Genomic DNA, 19,896 nt, shown 5'->3' on the forward strand with positions numbered 1-19,896 from the left:
TACTGTCAGTAAATACTGTCAGATTTTACAGTAGGGCTCATAGCACTTCCAGAGCCAACAGTTTCACAAAGCCTCACATCGAATTAGCCAGCAATTCAGCATGTGGTCGCTGTGCCTTCTTCAGCCTCAGATCCCTCAGAGCCCATTGGGACCCTGGTGTGGGCCCAGAGTCTCATTTCTGTCTATTTAGCCAGGACACAGGCAATGGAGTTTTCACCAGTTTTATGAGTTTAGACCAGGAGGGCAGACAACACCTGGCCCAGCATAAAGCCTGCCACTACTAAGGGAATCTGGCAGGATGATCTGAACCAGCAGAGAGAGCTTGTACTGGACCAGCATGCTCTCCTGTGTGGCTGCAGTGTTTTGGATCCAGTACTAACAGCCATAAAGACAGTTTTATGGTATCATTGGGGTGAGGCCTTTGCTTGAACTCCTTTGGTTTAAGCCTTGATTTAAGCTAATGCATAATTCATAATGGGGATGATAACAGATGGCAACTTGTTAAGCCACAGGAACTCAATCAGTTCTGATCACATGACAACACCCTAAATAATTTAAATCATATCTTACTGCAAGAGCTGTTCTGCTGGGGCCCTGTGTTACAGAGAGACGCCAATGCCACACTGTGGGAGTCATCTTGCAAGGCAGTTGTTACCAAGCCCCTCTGTTTGCAAAGGGAGAAACTGAGGCACAAGAGCGAGCACCTTCCACATGCTCGCTCCATGAAAGCAGATCACTGGTGTCCTCCTGCTCCTCTGCACCAGATCCCAGCCATGAGGCTCTGGCCTCTCCTCCTGTATATGTTGTGCATGTTTACAAAGATATTTGCAAGGGGTAAATTCAGACAAAAAGCATTACTTAAAAAAGGGGTGTGGGGTGCCTGTCCCCCACAGCATGGTTTCTAACCCTTCAGAGTTTATCAACAGACCAGACCTATTAGCAGGTATATGATACAACAAGGATAAAGGGGTAATTCAGGCCATAAGGAAATCCACTGAAATCAATGGCTCTAAAAACTAGATTCAGATCCCAGCTTTCCACTGGCAAAACCCTACCCTTGCTCCTGGTTTACGCTGCTATACCAGAGAGATTGCAGGGGCAGGGTTGGGAGAGTGTATTCAGACCACTTCTGACTCCCAGTTTTCATACTCTACTCAGCAATGTAGCCAATCAAAGAGCCAGCGGGAAAAAAGAGACTTCATAGAAAAGGATTCAAAATAGGAGCAGTCCAAGCCCTTGTACCCTGAAATACTAAACCCAACTCTAGGACTCCTAATACTGGGTTAAAGAACCCAGAGCTACACAATGCAAAAGTGATGATCCAAAAGAAATTCACAGGTTTAACTTTTGCTGTTGCAGGCTCTATGTTAGATCAGGACTTTGCTGTCTCCCTGCAGCCAAAGTAAGAGGATAAAGCCATCTCATCTGCTCTGGGTAAACCAACAAAAATGAAAGCACATCCACTCTTGCCACAGATCCCATTTGTTCTCTGGGTGTGACATGGCAGTGAAATGTCAACCCCCATTCTCATGTCAGACTCTCTCTTTCTTCTTCAACTACAGGAGGAAACTACCTTTCCAACACATGGCCTAAACCTCGGTGACAGGAAGACCCTTTAGTGTCTCTGTGAGAACCAGGAGGCCCTGCCAAACTCCTCAACCACTTCAGGAAGCAACATGGGATGGAGGCAAGCAGGGAGTTTTCTCCTATGAGTTTCAGCACCTTCCTTGTCTTTCCATCAGTTCCCAGGCTGCCAGATGCACATGAAATCTGGGGCTCTGCAGAACAGTTTCATTCCCAGTGAGTTGAAGCAGTCTTCTGAATGAGAATGCTCCTTAGGAAAGAAATGTTCCAGGAATATTCCAACACGCTCTGGATTACAGAAATGCTTCTACCATTGCAGGGGACAAAGCACCATAAAGAATATAAAACTTTAATGAATTATTATTATCATCTCAGCATACTTATCCACCCCTTTGAGAATACACATTGAGTTTGAGTCTTCTCTGGAATTCCAATCAATCATAATCAGCACAGTTAGTCCCGGCTGAAGCACAGGCATTGGCTGCTAACCGTAAGCATAATTAATACAGACTGCTGCCTCCCGCCTCCTGACATATTACAAGGGAACGCTGCCTACACTACATTCATCCTTAAACATCGCTTAACTGCCAGACCATTTTTACTCTTCACTTCTAAAACCACCATCCCCTTTCTTAAACACTTCAAATATAAAAAAGCTCATGAGTGGACCAGCTAAATTCTCCTACACTAACTGTTGCAGGCACTTCTTCTCCCGAACAGAAAGGAAACTGCCAGCTAAAAATCTTTCCCCATCACAGAGGTGTTTGAAGCCCTGTTTCTTGGTCTAAGCACAATGCATGGAGTTCTTCGGCACGCTAGTTCTCACCAAAGCACAAGTGTGAACTTTCTCTCTGGTGCACTATTAGCATTTGGCAAAGATGTTTGCAGAAACACCATTACATAAAACAAAACCCTGTGTGTAAAAGATGGACCAGATTCTCAGCTGGACTAAACTCTTTGAATTCAAGGCAGTTATGCTAAATGACATGAACAGAGATACAGATCCGTATTCCCTCTAAATCTGTGTGTTAGCAGTGAAAGACATAACAGTAGATGGTAACAACCCCGTTCTGATCTCCAGGCAACGTTGCAAATCAGAACATACCTCATGCCATGGAGGATCCTAAAACAGAGGAGCTCCCCCCCCCCCCCCCCCCCAAAATGGTAATCATCCCAAAACTTTTCACAGACAAAGCAGTTTTACATTCAGAACAAGGCCCTGCAAAATGTCTGTGTGCTGCCTGGGGCAGGGTCCAATTCTCCATCACTTTGCTAAGTGACTCCAAAAGTCTCGAGAAGTTGCAGCTGAGGGCAGCCAGTACTGAAGCAGGCCCCAGGGAAAGCGCGAACCATGGCTTTAACCACAGAGAATCAGTCAAGAGTGATTTTGTCCATTTGAGTTTGGACCGAAGGAAGCCCTCTCTTTGTGAGAAGGAAGATCAATTTTTGCCACCATGAGCGACAGTCCCCAGACAAGGCTCACAGTTGCTTCTCCACTCCCCCATCCCCAAGGCTGCCTGTGTGAGAGCCAGCAGAGCCAAGCTGCTCCTGGGGTGAGGTGCCAAGAGGAACTTCTCACAGGCAGCGATGGACTCTGCCTCTCTGCCTCGCCTCAAACCCAGGCTCAGCAATCAGGCCTGAGAGGAGGCCCTTTTCACACAGAAGTAATTCAGCTTGCCTTTCTCAGAAGGAAACCTGCAGGAACCCACATCACTCACATGCCCACCTGTTCAGGCTCCTTAAGGAATGCCTCCTTCCCTCTGAAAAAGTAACCTGACAACTTTTTTTTTTATTTCAAGCAAGTAATGACATGTCTGTCTTATTGCACAAACCATCAAGGCACTAACTTCAAAATCAATGAATCTTACACTTCAATCTTATTACAGGGAATAGAATTATCAGACTTTTTTTAACATGGGGAACTGTAGTGGACTGAACCCAGACTGAACTTAATCTCTCAAACAGGCCCAAACCCAAATCTCTACCCCGAGTGCTTCCAAATTTCAGGGCAGGTTGCATCTGGCTTATGTCTCTTGGTCCCGAGCATGCCAAGTCCTACAGCTCCATGCAGGTCCTTGACACGCTCCCAGCAAACTGGCGTACTGGCTACCTGCCTCTGGGGAGGAGAGACAGACCGAAACCTAAGATACTGCAGCACAGTGATCTTGGGCAATAAAATTGCCGGAGGAAAATGAATAGCCGGGGTTGCAGGGAACAGCTCTAAAGAAACCAGTGCCAGAGCAAGGAGTGCCAAGGCCAGCGACCTTAGCAGAGGGTGGTGGAGGGAGGGAGGCTGAGGCTGGGAGTGGGGGATGATCAAGCTGAGACAAACCAGAAAGGGAACCGCCGGCTGCCAGGCCGGGAGGGGTCTATAGACTATCCAACAGTGTCCTCTGGTGGCAGCAGCTAAAGCCTGCCGCGGTGGCAGGGCTCCCGCCCGGTCACCCACGGCCAGCGTAAAATGCATGTCTCGCTATCTCCTAATTACATGAGTGACTAATGTAAGTGGATAAATAACAGCTGCTAAGCCATTTTGATCTTGCCTGTAGCTATAAGGTCAGGGTATGGTTTTGGTCAAGCTGAAGCGTGAGAACTGCAAAACAAATAATGTACGTGAAGGCACACGCTCCCGCTCTGGACTTCCCCGTGGCTACCTGCAGACTCGCCCAAGCTGGTCACCGACAGCCAGACCTGCACAAGCTAATCACTCAGCAAGGAGGCTGCCACATGTACAATGTCTTTCATGCAGCTGGCCAGCAGGAATCCAAGGCTGTCTTCAAAACCTCACTTGTTGCAATTGGGGAAAAAAAAAAAAAAAAATCCCTTGGCTGTTTTTCCAGCTCTCCCTTTTCATTTTGGTTTTAAAGAAAATTCTGGTTCAAAGGCCCAACCTCAGAAAGGTGTAAATCACTATAAAAATACCAAGTGGAGATTTGGAGTGAACTCAGTTAGGCCTGGAACGTGCCTTTCCCTCGAGCTAGCCTAGCCAGACAGTACCAGCACAGAACAGCTTACTGCTAGCAGTGAGCTTGCAAGGCCACGGAAAGAAGTGAGGCTGGGCATTAAGGCAGGAACTTTCCGCTTTCAGATGGCTGGTTTCTTACTGGCACCGGAGTAAGGAAATCACAACATAGCCAGCAGACCACTAACACACGTGAGCAGTCACTGCATGGCAGGCTCCCAAAAAAGATGTCACAAACCTCAGAAACCACAGAGGTGACGCATACACCCACCTTAAAGGAGGGATGGAGAAGCAGAGGCAGGGGAGATCCAGCGAGACAGAAGCCATTTCTTCCCATGATGGCAAATCTGTGCTGAATTTTTTTCATTGAAATATACCCCTTCCTGGCACCCCAACTCCTTCCACCATAATCTGACTTCTGGTGGTCCACAGGCCATGGCTGCCAGGTGTAGCCCATGGCTTGAGGAAACCCATGGGCTGCCAGAGGAAAAGGCAAGGTCAAGTGAGCACGGGGCTTCTCTCCTGCTCACCAAACCCACATGCCAGACATGTCATCAGTCTGAGCAGTGCAAAGAAACCTCAGTGCTTTGGGGCTGTGGCTGACCCATGCTCCCCAGCATTATGGGGGCAGATGTCAGCCAAGCTCTGTTAGCCAGCATATGCTAAAGCTGTGTTTTAGCTGTCACAGGACAGCAAGAGCTGGTCAGGTAACCAGTTCCATGTTAACCCAACGTATCTCTGCACCTACAGCCCCCCCCCCCCCCGGATTCAGAAACCCAAATGAGGTGCCTCAGCCCCCCTAGTAAGCATTAGGCATTAAAAATATATTTCTTCGAGTGGGAACTGGCAAAGGCAAGCAAGCAGAGACATCACTCTGGGTGCCTCTTCCTCTGAACACTATGTGCTACCAGGCTTCTTTACATCCGGAGCTGGGAATGCTCTTTAAGGGCAGGCACTCCCTGCTGTGGGATACTGTGGATCAGAAGCAATTTTTTCCTTTTAAAAGCATAAGAAAGAGTACCAGCCTGGCAGAGTGCTCAGCAAGTGTCCTGTGCCCCAGGACAGTGGGTTCCTAAAACAGAGACATCTCCTCAGAACCTTAGCAAAAGTGTGCTGAGAGCAAAGCCTAGAGCCTGCTGCTCCTGTCCAAGCACACGAGGCTTTCTCACATGGGTACCTTTGCTCCACGCTGCCCCACGCTACCCCTCTGTTTCCCAGCAAGAGTGCCCCAAGCCGTCCCTCAGCCTGCCCAAGCAGCATGTGATTTTGGGCAGTCTCTGAGACTTGTGTATGAACTCCCCTAAGATGCAGAAAACCCAGCTCTCCCACTCCCTGTGTAGGTGTTTAGACTTCGACTTTGCCTAGGGTTTGACTCATGATGTGGGCATAGTCCCCGGGGAATTCCCAGCTGTGGGGAGCCAGACAGTGATAGTGCAGAGCAGGCAGTACTGGGATGGTGGAGAAACAGAGCTACAGGCACATGGGGAGATTTGCAATCCACACGGGAGGTGCACAGTGAGGGGAGGTGACTCCTCGAGTAAGACAGGTAAGAGAGGTGAGACATTTGGGATCACAGTATCTTTTTCTTTTTTAGAACTAGGTCTGCGGCTCCATGTGCATTTAGATGAAAGTGGAGATATCCATCAACTTGTGCAGCCCCAGGACACTCACTGTTCTGGGGCGCTCTGACCCAAGCACTGCCTATTTCTATCATCTGCTGCTCCTTCAAGAGTACATGCAGTGAGTACATACACTTCCAAGTCACATTGGGTTTTCTTGCTGACAACAATTATTTTGACAAAAGACAAAACAAAACACAATCGCTCTGAAAAACAGCTAACTTTTCCTAGCCTCACCCTCATCTTGCTGTAAAATGAAATTTCAGTAATCCAAAAGGAGATAGTGCAGATTAATAAGGTTCTCCAGGACATAAAAAAGGTTAAACACAATGTCAGACACTGCCAGTACAAAACAACCCACACAAGGGCAGGAACAAGCACAACATGTAGCAGAAATGTGCCGATGTGAAACCATTACATCCCACTTGTTAAAATACCTGTATTGAGCAGTCCAGTGCTCAGCTTCACACTAAATCACTCCAGCAGCAGCCAGGGACAGGCTCTGAGCTAGCATGACCCCAAAGGGTACCACTCAGATCGAGTCAGAGATGTCTCTTTCAAACAAGTCTCTGTTCCCAGATTGCTCCCACAACTCCATGACATCGGGAAGTGTAAATTCTCTGAAATGTTTATGTCATAATTATGATTTTCCAACATTTACCTAAAACTCTCATTTACAAGAAAAAAACAGTGAGGTCGTGGAGAGGATGTTGGAATCACCTACAAAGGCTGTAACTCTGACTGACTTCATAAATCACAGCACACATCAGATTCCCCCAAAAGGCTCCAGCAATCGTCCCTTGGCCACCCGGACATTCAGGAAGAGCAGGTTCCTCAGCCCAGATCAGAGCCCACCTAGGACCAAGAGAGGGCAGTGTGTCCTGCAGATACAGCCAGCATGCCAGGAGCTTGCAGGGAAAGAAAGCAAGAGTCCGATTTTCTCACTGCAACCACATGCCATCAGCCTTGTTTCTTGTGGCAATTGGGTTCATGCTATCCATTTGGGGTGCATCTGTGTCTGTCTAATCCTACTTGAGTCCTTTGGTCAGCCCTAACCAAGCTGGACACTGAGGTGCAGGCCTCAAAGGTAGATAATTTCCCTCAGTTTTGTAAAAACTGGGAGTCAGGCGGAAGAATCATGTTTCCACTGAGGACAAGGCTGAGAAGCTTGCCTGTTATTAGTCATCAGCAAACCCACAGGTGGAAAGGTAAAAGACAATCAGATACACTAGAAATCCAGCTATATTCATCCTGCTGTTCAAGAAACTGCATGCTTTAAAGAGTGAGGTAATCTGCACTTTACAGGAGAGGAATAATGAAAGCAAATTGCTCTATCTGCTTTCAGAAGAATACTTGAGAAGTACAGAGACTAACTCCTGTGTGCCTGGGACTGGACTGCTCCAGGAAAAGAGCCATTCCCCCTGCACACCAGGCTGAATCCACTCCAGATGGGAAGAGTAAAAGCAAGCTAAGACTGAGGCTGAATGCAGACCGGGACAGAGCTGCATGCATCTGCTGTGTAGAGGGAGGGGAAGACAGGAGAGGGGGCTGTGCAGCAGGAAAAGTGCCTCTCTTCATCCTGAAGATGGGAAATCATGCTGTAAAACAGAGAGCTAATGGGGAAACAGTATGCTGCTTTTCCACTCCTGCTCCTGCCTCCATAAATCCACCCCATCGTAAAGACAACACTGAAGCTCAGAAGAAGTGGATTATTTTCAGCTCTGCCACTAACTTCCTTTGCAGTCCTGGACAGATTCTCTCCTCCTGGTGGGGATTACTTTAGCACAAGCTGGAGATGTAGGATCTCTCTGCACATTTATAAATAGCTCACCCACACATTTCACGGAAGGGCAAATGCCAGTAAGCAGCTTTAATGGCAGCTCCGGCAACAACGGCAGCAGCGAAAACACTACCACCCTTCTCCAGTGTGTCCTTATTTCCAGCATCCATCATACTAATAGGGACAATTAAAACCTGGAAGAAGCCCCAGGACACTGACAATTAGTGACTGTAGGCCAGACCTGAAACATAGTCAAGGATCAGTAGTTACGGATCTGTGAAGCAGGCTGGGCAAGTCATATGAACTGAGCACAGGACTGGCACCTCTGGTCCCCGCCTCATTCTCCCCACAAGCCTGGACCACATCTTACATGTTCTCCGCACCAGGCTGTGGCCATTCTCCTGCCCACACACCAGGCAGAGCTTTTAACTTGCCAAGCAGTTTTGCACAGATCGCAGTGTGGGAGATGGGAGGGGGTTTAAGGCATAAATAAAACAAGCCCAACCTGGCCAGTGGAAGGAGAGTGATTCGTCACCATTAAATCACGTTAGGATCAGCATACTGTGGTCAGGGCACCCAATGTTAGGGATGTGTTGCAGATACTTGGCGAGACCCCATCAGGAAACAAACACCTAGGTAGCCACAGCCTTCCCTGTATTGCATGACCTAGTGCAGCAAACACGTCCTCCACCCCATAGCCCAGCCAAGGCCCACCCTTGAGTGTACAGATGAAACAAGTTTCATCACTGATCTGCATCACAACAGCAGGAACTGACTGCTCTGTAGGCTGTGAGAAGGCATGTGTTTCCTACACCAGAGTTCCTGCCCCAAATCCTACAAGTCAGGAAGGCTTTGCTAGGTCATCTGATAAGCACCAACTCCATCTCCAGCAGAACCGGCTCAGATGCTGCTACTGGTCTTGCTTCCAACACTACTAGGAATTTAGGTGACTTTAAGCAAGTAAGTTTTAAATTATTGTGTTATCTCTGCTTTTGCCCATTTGTCACTGTAAAAAAAACGTAAAGCACAAAAAATGTTTTCAGTCCTGCTGCACACAGAGCACCTTTCTTTCCAGTGAGGTGGAATTCTAGCTTTGGCAGAATCAACTTCAAATTAAACAAGATCCAGCCTGGCCAGCAAAAGGGCACTTCCTGCTGCAGGACAGGATTCATCACTGCTCAGTAACATTAGGATTTACAGACCAGTCAGAGCCCATAGAACCAGCCCCTGCCTCATAGTTTTTTAAAAGCAGCAGCCAGACAAATGCAACAGGGAGAAGGGAGGGAAGAATTCACCATATCATTATACCTCCGTGTAGTGTATGACGGAAATTGCCATCTTGTAGTAAAGTGATCTCCACTATGATCATTTGGGGATTGAGGAGAACAAGAGTTTATTTCATGCTTTGCAGAAAAAGTAAGGATGTACTTGTGAGAGCAGCACACAGGCAGCAGAGACTGCAGCATTTGTGGAGTGATGATGGCCTTGCATAATGTAATGCAGCATTAAAAGGGATGTTGTTGGCTGCAGTATGGTAACAGATCAAAGGCTGGGAGCACCCTAGGAGTGAAAGGAATAGCTGATATCAGGGTACAGTAACAGAGCTGATACATGGGTGTGACTCAGCCCTGAAGCACTTTGCTGGTAAAGATAGCCTTCAAATGAGTCACTGACAGATCAAATGCATTGTAAAAGGGACAACATGGCTGTGCGTGCCAGCAGGCAGATGAGGCAGGAGAAATCCAAGGCTTTAGGCTCTCACAGCCTTGAAGAACCTCTTGGTATTTCTGCAAACTTAAGCCTTGTGTTTGAACGAAAAATAACCACATGCTTCCACCTCCCCTGTAGTCCCACCTGCAGATCCCTACGCACAGCACCGAGGCCTTCCTCCGGCACAGAATGGCTGCTGCCTCCTACCCAGAGCTGAGTTTCAGTTTCAGCTGCCCTTCAGTCTGCACTTAATAATCTGCATGAAATGACAGAATCTGCCCGAATGAGAAGTGGAGAAATCCTATGCAAATACAACTAAAGCAATGGTAATGTTAAAGAAATTCAGAAATGAAAGAGGTTCTTCCATCACAGTCCCTCTGCCTAAATACCTCCAGATATTTAGTCAGGATAGTGGTTTTCACCTCTCCTACCCCTGAACTCCTGCATGGGGCTGCTGGTGCCAAGCAGCTGCAGTGCTCCAGTACAAAACCCTGGCAGCAGGAACACAACTTCGGGTTTCCACGTCACTGAGGACAAACAAGGTGGTGTTTTGATCAGGAGGTAGAGGTGCCTCTTAAAAGCAGGAGAGGAGTTGTGGACCAGTCTTTAATATAAATCAGGTTTTTGTGCTGATTTAAGCCCAGCACCACACAGGCCTGTGTTGCTGTGGAACAGAGTAAAACAAAAAATAAAAGGCACCAGATCTGTAAAGCAGTTTCCATTTGGTGATTCTCTCCCTCAGCAGACTCCTTCCTACCTAGTCTGTGTTTCAATAATTACAGCTTAAAAAATTCTCCAGCTTCACAGACTTGTTTCTCAAGCTTCAATGCAGAATTGAGACAATGAGAAACTGAAGAAGCAGGTCTTGCTTTAAAGGTCAAAACCTAATTCAAAAGGAATCTGCACAGGGCAAAAAGCCAGCAAGGAGTTCCCTGTTGTTCTATCACATTGCACCACATTTCAGCCTACACCAGGGAAACGCCAACTGCTTTTGTTCCTGGATATCAGATACACACGCACTACAGAAAACAGCCTTCACCCTCAGAGTACTGCGTGTTACTACAAGCACTGTCGCCACGCTGCACTGCCCTCAGCTAGACTGATGTAGTCTCTAAGTCAAGCGTATCCCATCAGCGTTGGATTCACTGTACGGTGTCCTACCTGCCTAAATAGAGTCTCCCATGCTGTTCCCCTCCACAGTCTCTTGCTTGTTTGCATTGAATTCATACTCCTATTCACAGTTCTACTGATTATACGACTGCAAAGTCTGTAAACGTTGGATTGGTATCACAACAGCCATGACACTCAAACGCAGAGTGTCATACCACATCTCCCCTCCTTACAGCAGTGTGTTAACATCAGTGGCTCTATATCACAAGAACGGAGGGATTCCTGAGAAGGGATCACCAAGCAAGGCTAGGACTATTTGAGAACAAAATAAAAGCCCCCAACGGCTACCCTGTAAAACTGCATGGTGCCTCACAGACTTGTTCAGTGTAACAAGAACACCAGAAGTTTCCATTTCAGATTATTTTGCTTCTAAAATGTCACTGCATGAGTTCGGTCCTGCACAAACTGAGCTCTACAGTCTGCTATTACGTCAAGTTTCCTCAGCTAACTTGGCTGAAGGATAGAGTGACCATTCAAGTGCTTGCCTCTGGGTGGGTCTCTCAGGGTGCCCCTGCAGCTTGACACTGAATATCCTGTTTGTATTGTTTCTCCCCTTCATCAGCAGCTCAGCCAGGGCCACTCCAGCATCAGAAATAATTCTGTCATTGCAGTTCATCTGATTCTGAACTCACATGTCAACACGTCATTTATCTAAAATGACAGTAAAGAACTGTAACCAACACAGGGAGAGAAATGATCTTTAAAAGAAGTGATTTTACCTACAACCACACACACGAAAAATGGATTAGTCATAACTGCAGGTTTTTTCAGGGCTCTGTTCCAAATCTGACTCTATTGAATGGCTTCACTCTGCATTTCTGCATCTTAGTGCTTTCAGCTTGTTTTAAAGTTCACCCTTAGCTTTCATTTTCCACAGCTTGTGAAGCTTGTTTCAGGAAGAATGAACAACCTCCTTGCAATTGTTTCATTTTCCAGCCCACAGCTGTGGAGATGTGTTGTGAGACCCATGAGACGGTCTGAGTTGAAGAGCTGAAAACAAACCCATACAGTGAAGCAGAGGGGGCAGATCTGCTCGGCCCCTGGAGTCAGCTGTTCTCTCCTTTCAGTCGTGTTTCCCTTAACATACTGTTCCACTCTTTTCACGCTCACGTCATGCTGCTTCCATTCAAGGCAAACAGTATGAAACTTCATTTTTGTATTTGGGAGACCAGCGGGTACTCAGCTTCTGCTGCAGAAAAAACCAGTCATGGTTCAGCTCCTGTTCCCTTTAGATGCTAGAATAACAACGGGGACAGACTTGCTGGAGGAGGCACATCAACACCACAAGATCTGTTCACCTTTCTTCCTTCCCTTTCAGCCCCACTATGGTTTGTAGCTGTTGTAAAAATTAATACATGTTGAGGAGCTAATGATACCCGTCCATCCCCCTATAAGGCTTGTTAGATACCCATCTTAAAAGCACTGTATTAAAGCTAAATATTGTAATTATGATTACTAGTGTACGTGAGTCCCAGCTTGAAACCAAGGTAAACTGCCTCTTTGCAAATCACTGCTGACAGCAGGCTTTGCCTTGGCGGTTACCCCAGCACAAATCTCCTTTCTAGCTGGCCAAAAGCTGTGAAGGCAGCAAAAATTTCTAGCATGGACAAAGTCTAAAAGTATACTGCATGAATCTGTCAGCTGGTGCTCGTGAACAGACTCACACACTTCTTGTGTCTGCTAAAATCTTTGGGTTTTGTGAAGCTGCACAGCTCCCTGAGAAGTCAAATGCATCTGTGCATCTACTTTGTTATCTGTCCACTGCAACCGCACTTTTCAGGGGGTTTACATAGTTCTTCGCTACACAAATGCTTTTAACCCCTCTGCTAAAGGCAACCAAACACCATTCATCAATATCTATGTACAAGAAATGTGATTTTCAATAATTCAGCAGGATTTGCACTATCTGGTCCCTGAGGCACTTCCTTAAAACCCACCTATTACATTTAGCTATAAATAAAGCAGAAGCAGGAAACTGGAAGAGACTGGGTGGGACAAGGAATAAAAGGAAGGAAGGAAGGAAGGAAGGAAAGATAAAGTCATTCCAGAAAACCTAAATTAATTCTTTGCAGTACTATAAAAAGCTGGGTTCTGCGATATCTCAGATACTCTTTCTTCAGGTAGTAAAGAGCTCCTTTGCCCCAACAGGCAGCTATACTGAAAAGCAAGAAGTGTCTTGCCCATCCAAACCATAAGATTAGGGAAACCTTTGTAAACATGTTCCTCCTGTCAGTGTGTGGTATGTTTAGGGGTACAGGGACAAGACACCTCTTACCAGCAAGTTACCTTTTTGTCTCCATTGGTTGATCAGATTTCCTCCAAGAGAATACCATTTGCTTTCCTGCCTCTTCTGTTAATCTAATTCAAGTCTACAGAAAAGCATTTACCCTGCAGCCTGTGGAGAGTGTTTCTGTTCATCTGGCAGACAGGATAGAAACCTCTTCTTATAATCCTGAGATCCATCTATATCAGGTGCCTAATCCCAAACCATTAACACCAGCGAGAAAGAGTGTTCTTCCCTTCCAAATGAAGGAGCTGGGTTCCATACAGGCTCACACACCCTCCTCATTCATGCAACAACTGCAGAGGGATTTCTTCTAGCTACGGTAACTCCAGTTTTCATATAACTCCTTCTGTGCTTAGGTACCATATAGTGGTGGAGCCCTGTAATTAAATTTTGTTCTGATTTCCCATATTTAGTCATTATTTATAAAATATTCATGAACAGTAAGTTTTAGCTCATACTAAGCTTCCCTTGGTAATATATTCCTATGGTACTTCTAACAAAATATGAGAAAGACACCCTTTTATCCTGAGTAAAACATGTACATGAAATTAAAGATTTGGTTGCAACATAATAAACTTTACATTCCCTTCTATCCAAGTCTCTAAGTATATATGTAACAATCGTGGCTGGAAAGGTACAACAAAGAGGGAAACAAAATCAGGGTGGCAAAGCATGTCTTCCAATTACATCTGAGATTTTGGTTGGAATTCCCCAAGAGCTGTAAACAAAAAGGGAAACCTCCAAGTTCAACAAGCCAGAGAGTCACCTTTTAGTTTGGCTGCATGTGTATGTTCCACCAGAACAATACAGCTGTTTCTCTTTGAGGGAAAACGCTGCATTCGCTGTTTAAATAGTGAGAAAGCTGTAAACACAGGACTGGCTTTAAAACAGGCTCATGAAGAAAAGCATAAAAGCATTTTCAGTTAAAAAGACAAATTAACCAACACTCCTCCTGTAACGTCTCTGCAGAAGTGATGGCAATTCTCCATCAAACTCTATTTTTAGGCTACCTGGCAACACCATAGTCAACCCAAAAAGTCAGGTTCAATGTCACAGCATGACCACTTACCAAAACAGTTGTTTCTGTTCCAAAATGTCTCTTTTCTGTAACATAGGGGTTCCTCGTGTCCAGACGTGCTTCAGGGTACACATATGATGCATTCTTTAGAAAGTAACTACCTTCCATAAAGTAACGCGATCAAATAACTAGGAAACGTGTCATATCAAACTGGCAACTACACAGGCACAAACTCCAAGTTATCCAAAGGCAGATCTTGAGGAAATTAGTTCCCCACTTCAATTTCTTTCCTTCCCTTGTCGTCTTGCACCTCCTGGTGCCCCAGAAGGAAAGACTCACTCGCTGCTTTTCTTGTTCTCAGTTAGACAAGTTTGCTGAGCTTCTCCATGCAACTTTTCTTGAAGTGACAATGCATGAAAAACATTTGCAAACTGGGACTTCCAGGCTGAATCATTTCTAGAAAAAGATGCACCCATTCCTTCACTAAGCTGGAATGTACAATCCTGTCCTTTAAGCAGTCTCAAGGGAGATGCTGTCAGTGAAGTCTGTAAAAACTAATTTGGGGCCTAGTACACCTCACTGTCAGTTATGTTGAGCTGCTGTGTCCAAGTGTTACCCTTACATATTGGCAAATTCAAATTCCCTTCAAACTTCCTTCAGGACAGCTGAATTATAGAGCACAGGTAACTTAACGGTAAAGCATTCTCTTCTTTCTTAGTCACCTGGGATTACAATCAGTTCCTCCATTACTTTTGGTATGTTTTCATTAGTTAGCTCAGCGCAAATTTATAGGAGCACTTCCTTGAAATAAACCTGAAAGCAGTAATGACATCTAATAAAATATCTTAGTTTTTCCTACAAACTTTTCTTCCATTAGTAGGGGAAAATGATGCCAACTGACTTCATCAGGTTGTGAGGATTAAACATTATTTATAATATGCTTAAAAAATGAGAAAGTGTAATTTAAATGTTGGTCACGTGAGCAAGCGGTGAGTCAATATTCAGCATACTAATTGATGTATTCGAAGTGCTGGAATTTTTCTGAAGCCTGTCAAGCTTGAGCCGTAACAGTTTCTTTACAACTGGAGATCAGCGTGAATGAAAGACCTTCCTTAGATCCAGAAACTGAAGTTCAGAGTCATATGTATGTTACCTCCATTCCACTGAATGTCAGCCTACAGAAAAAAAAAAAATAAAAATCAGAGGTGAATGAGCAAGATGAAGCAGTCGTGATTACCTTTTGGGTCAGCATATAAGGAATATGAGACCACTGGTGGCATACTGCAATCTAAAAATTAACCTGAAACCTTGCCAGTCCAACAGACGGATCGATCAGTTTCTCATCTTTCTACAGACAAACTCAAGAGCAGGGACAGACACTTCGCTCCGAAAGTTCATGTAAGTTAGACACATAAATCCTCTTGGTGTCCCCTACACTTGCAAGTTTCCTTTACGCTGAATGTGATTTGTATCCAAGACTTCAGACACCTGTTTCTAGATTCCCAACCCCAGTGCTTTCAGTGATGTCAGCCACTGTTAACACAAAATAGTTTGCTACAAAACACGAGCCTCCACAGACAAATGTGTATATGCAGATATCAGCCCTGATCTTGACAATTCTTTTATCTCTTTCCTCCTTCCTCCTCTTCTCTGGACATAGAAAAGACATTGTTAAAACGAGCTGATAAATTTTGCCTGGGAGATTGCCAGGAGACCCAGATCTACTGACTTTTATGCAGTACCAGAGCTCACTAAGAGCATTTAAGAAATATATACAACTTATTTTCTGCTTTGGGCACTAGCAACTCTTAGATTTTTTTTTGCTATCTGATTGCACTCTGCTTCATTTTGTATGGATTTACATCTCCGTTTGCTATCTGATGTGCTTAAAGAACACGTTTCTACAGAGAAATAAGCTGGAAGCTGGCAGCGACGGCAGCGCTCGGCCTGCGGTCCGACAGTAACTTCTCGGTGTACTCCTGTGAACCACATCCTTCACTCGGGCAGGCCCAAAACACCTCCTCCACCCCCGGGCTCGCTGCCCAGCTGCCACCCACAAGCGCGGGCAGGACAGAAGCTTCTGGCAGGGGCCAGGACTTCGTTTCGCATCAAACCCGACCCCCATCACCTCAGAGAAGGACACCTGCCCGACCCTCTCGCTCCTTGCCCACAGAGACCCGCCGGCGGCGCCAGCCCTCGCCCGCCCTCGCCCCCGGGGCCTGTCGTGTTTCGGTGTGAAAGCCCAGTCACCGCCCCGCCGGCCGGGCCCCCGCCGGGCTTATTCACTAGTAAGAGCCGTAATTAAAGGAGGAACTACCGGCAGCGGGCAGGGGGCCGGCCGGGCAGCCTACACCCGGCAGCCCGGCTCCCGCTAGGCGGGCTCCGCCGCGCAGGGCCGGGGTCCCGTTCCCTTGGCAACGCCGCTCCCCCTCACGTGACCCTGGCCGGCCACGCCCGCCCGCTCCCGTTGCTGCGGCGACGGTCTCTCCCTCGCGTTCCTCCCTCCCCTTGCCGGTCCATTCATGCCCGCGCTGCGCCTCCCTCCCTCCCTTCCCCCCTTCACGTGACGCGGGCTCGGCGTGCGTTCCCCAGCCGGGCTTCGGCTCCCCGCTTCCGGGCTGAGGGCGGGGTGGAGGGGTGCGAGCGAGCGAGCGCGCGTGTGTGTGTGTGTGTGCCTGTGCCTGTGGGTGAGGGCGCGAGCGAGGGCGCGCGCGGGGGGGCGGGGGCGGCCGCCGCGGCGGCGGCTGAGGGGAGAGGCGCTCCCGTCAACATGGCGGCGCGCGGGGCGGGCAGCGCCTGAGCCCGGCGCCCCTCGGTTCGCGGCCCCCTCCTCCCCCCCCCCCCCCCCCCCCCGGCTCGGTCCGGTCCGGTCCCGGCCCCGGGGCGGCGCGGCGTCGGCCATGGAGAGCGAGGAGGAGCAGCACATGACCACGCTGCTCTGCATGGGCTTCTCGGACGCGGCCGCCATCCGCAAGGCCCTGCGCCTGGCCAAGAACGACATCAACGAGGCCGTGGCGCTGCTCACCAACGAGCGGCCCGGCCTCCACTACGGCGGCTACGAGCCCATGGAGAGCGGGCAGGGCCCGCCGGGCGGACACGGCTCCCCCGCCGGCGGCCAGGGCCCCCGCGGCGGCGACGGGGACGGCGGCGGCGGCGGAGGAGGAGGAGGCGGCGGCGGCTTCGACCCGCCGCCCGCCTACCACGAAGTGGTGGAGACCGAGGTGAGCTGCGGCCTTGCCCCGGGGCCGGCCTCCTGTCAGCGCCGGCCTCCCCGCGGGGCGAGTGGAAGCTCCCCGGCAGCCTCCCCGCCGCCGAGGTGCCGGCGGGCAGGCGTGGCCCCGGGGCGTGGGTCCCGCGGGAGGGTGCCCCGGGGGGGAGCTCCCCGCGGGGAAGGGGCCGGCCCCGTCACCCCGGGGGCCGGGGCGGTGTGCCGGGGGCTTCCCTTCTTCCCTTCCCTTCGCCCACCCACCCGCTCCCCCACGCCTTGCTGCCGTGCGGTGCCGGGGAGTGCGCGCCGTGGCTGCGATCGCCGCAAGGTGAAGAGCGCCCGGGCTTTTCCTTGGCATTCTAGGAATGTGTGGCTACCGTAGGACTTTTTTTTTTTTTTTTCTCCCCCCTCCACCCCCGTGTGCCTTCTTGCATAATCTGAGTGACTAATGACTGTCTAATTTTTTTTAACTGTTTGCACAATGCGAGGGAAAGTGCAGTCTGGGTATTATTTTGCATACGGTTTTATTTGGGTGAGCTAAGCATAAATTCTGAAATAGGAATGCAGTGAGTTCAAATATTTTCAAAACGGAGGCTTTAGCTCATAACTTAAATTATAGCTGTGTTCTAAAGCGGACCTGAAGTAGAAGTGCTGGAGAATGCCAGCCTTTTCTCCCCTTCCTCCTTGTCTGCCTTTTTCTCTTCCATCCTCTTCCAGAACTCCGAACTCCTCAGCCAGCAGATGCGCTCCTACTGCTTTCCCTGCTGCCTGGAACAGTCTTGTAGCACTTACCTGTAAAGCCTTCTCCTCCTCCAGGTCTTTTTTCCTAAACTTCCCAGAGTGCTCGTATGAAAAGAGACAATTAGTGGTGTCCAGACTATGGAACCCATGGGGATGAGAACAGAAGAACAGCTCTGCTGTGCGGTACCAAAGAGCCACCTTGCTTAGTCTCTGTCTCAAGAAACGGTCAACAGCAGATGCCTAAGCATGTGAATAAAACCAGGGAAACTCACGTACCCTCCCAGGCTTCAGTGAACAGTGTCCTGAGGATTTCCTGCACCAGAAGTGGTATCTTTCTGTGTATATGTGTGTATGTATCTATAAATACATATATATGAAGAATACACGCACATATCTTCTTGTACGTAGCTACGCTTGCACGGATCATCTGTATCCATAGCCTCGGTATATTGAAGTCCAGTCTTGCAGAATAAAGATACATGATCCTGTTCACTGAATTAACTGGGTTAAATCCTTAGCTCCTATAATCTGATGATGTATGCTTGTGGAGTAAGGTGATCTGTGGGATGCTGTGTGTGCTGTGCAGAAGAGGAGTCGCTGGTTAACTTTACTGATTGAGGCAATAGAGAACTGGTTTCTAACCTTTGCTTTGAAGGGTTGGGAGTGAAGGAGAGTTCTGCTTGTTCGCATTCAGGTCTCTATAGCCATCGAGAGGGTGGATCTTCCTACCAGATATAGTTATGGTTGGGACAATCTGGGTTGTCAGTGTGATGTTTCAAGAGAGGCTGTCACTGTCAACTTCAGAGAAGCACTTTTTCCCCCCTTCTGTTCCTGTTACAAATGAAACTGACAACTCTGACTAAGGATTTTTCCCCAGTATTATTTCAGCTTGTATGTCTGATCAAACTTACTTACACTTCAGTTTCCTTTGCTACTCATGTTCTTGTTTGCTTTGACTTATGTTCTTGTTAACCCGCAGGAGGGAAACCAAAATGTTTCATTATAGGCAAATGACTGCAAATCCACAAAGCGGGCATTTCAGAAGGATTGAAGTATCTTGCTACATGAAAGTTCATATAATTCAGGCCTCAATTTAGTAGTTGGATTCATTTGCATATGAACATCTGTCAACTCCTGCACATGTATGCAAAACAGTATTTTTGTAATATAAGAGTTATGCCTGTAGAAATCTTTAAGACTTGGGATTGTTGCCTGTACTTACTTGTCAAATACTGCAGTACAACCTAGCAGTTTTTGACATATATTTTATAAAAGGGGGAGAAATATATATATGAGCATTTCTTGTTCTTTTTATTCTTCAAATGTAATTTAGAACTACATGTAATAAACTACAGCTATTATTTAGGTGGTTAATCCATAAGTAGTTTTCCATTCAGTGCAAGCTTATGGCATATGAAGCTGTACGGAAAGCTATTGCACAAATAGCTGTATTATTCATTGTAGTCATATACATTATGTTGCAACATATTATACCCCATGCTAGCCTGTGGCAATTCAGATGTTGTTTCTGGTTTTCTTCCTCTCTGTATCATCTCTCTTCCTAGCAGCTCTTAGAGCGTGTATTCCTCCTTCTCATCATAATACCAGTTTTAACTTTTATTTAGTGGGGAGGTAGTGGTGTGTTAGATTTTTGGCTTGATTTTTGGATTTTATATATCAGCAATGTATTTGAACATGTAAATCAAAAGAGAACAATTATTACAAATGTTCCCCTAAATAAAAATTTCCTGTGTAGTAATATTCTTTGTGAACAAAAGTTAGGATTAGATTTTTTTTTAATTTAAAAATACAAAGAA

General features: G+C 47.3%; 1 protein-coding gene and 1 long non-coding RNA gene across 3 annotated transcripts in view; one reads left to right on the forward strand and one right to left on the reverse strand.

Moving 5' to 3' along the window:
- LOC138686281 (uncharacterized) overlaps positions 1-16,560 on the reverse strand; it is a 151,959-nt gene extending 135,399 nt beyond the window's left edge. Inside the window, exons 1-2 of the long non-coding RNA XR_011325616.1 lie at positions 16,448-16,560; positions 14,182-15,305 (exon numbers count right to left, since the gene is read on the reverse strand). This is a non-coding gene — a long non-coding RNA (uncharacterized lncRNA). The remainder of the gene's footprint in view (positions 1-14,181; positions 15,306-16,447) is intronic.
- Positions 16,561-16,810: 250 nt separating this feature from the next.
- Positions 16,811-19,896, forward strand: part of USP24 (ubiquitin specific peptidase 24) — a 65,841-nt gene continuing 62,755 nt past the window's right edge. The window contains exon 1 of one of the 2 annotated variants that reach the window (XM_069788655.1): positions 16,811-17,351. In XM_069788655.1, the coding sequence (XP_069644756.1) occupies positions 17,031-17,351 (321 nt within the window). In that variant the 5' untranslated portion in view covers positions 16,811-17,030. The remainder of the gene's footprint in view (positions 17,352-19,896) is intronic. The other variant, XM_069788656.1, reaches the window with a different exon arrangement.

Source organism: Haliaeetus albicilla, chromosome 8 (assembly GCF_947461875.1).
Source record: "Haliaeetus albicilla chromosome 8, bHalAlb1.1, whole genome shotgun sequence".
Classification (NCBI taxonomy): Eukaryota; Metazoa; Chordata; class Aves; order Accipitriformes; family Accipitridae; genus Haliaeetus; species Haliaeetus albicilla.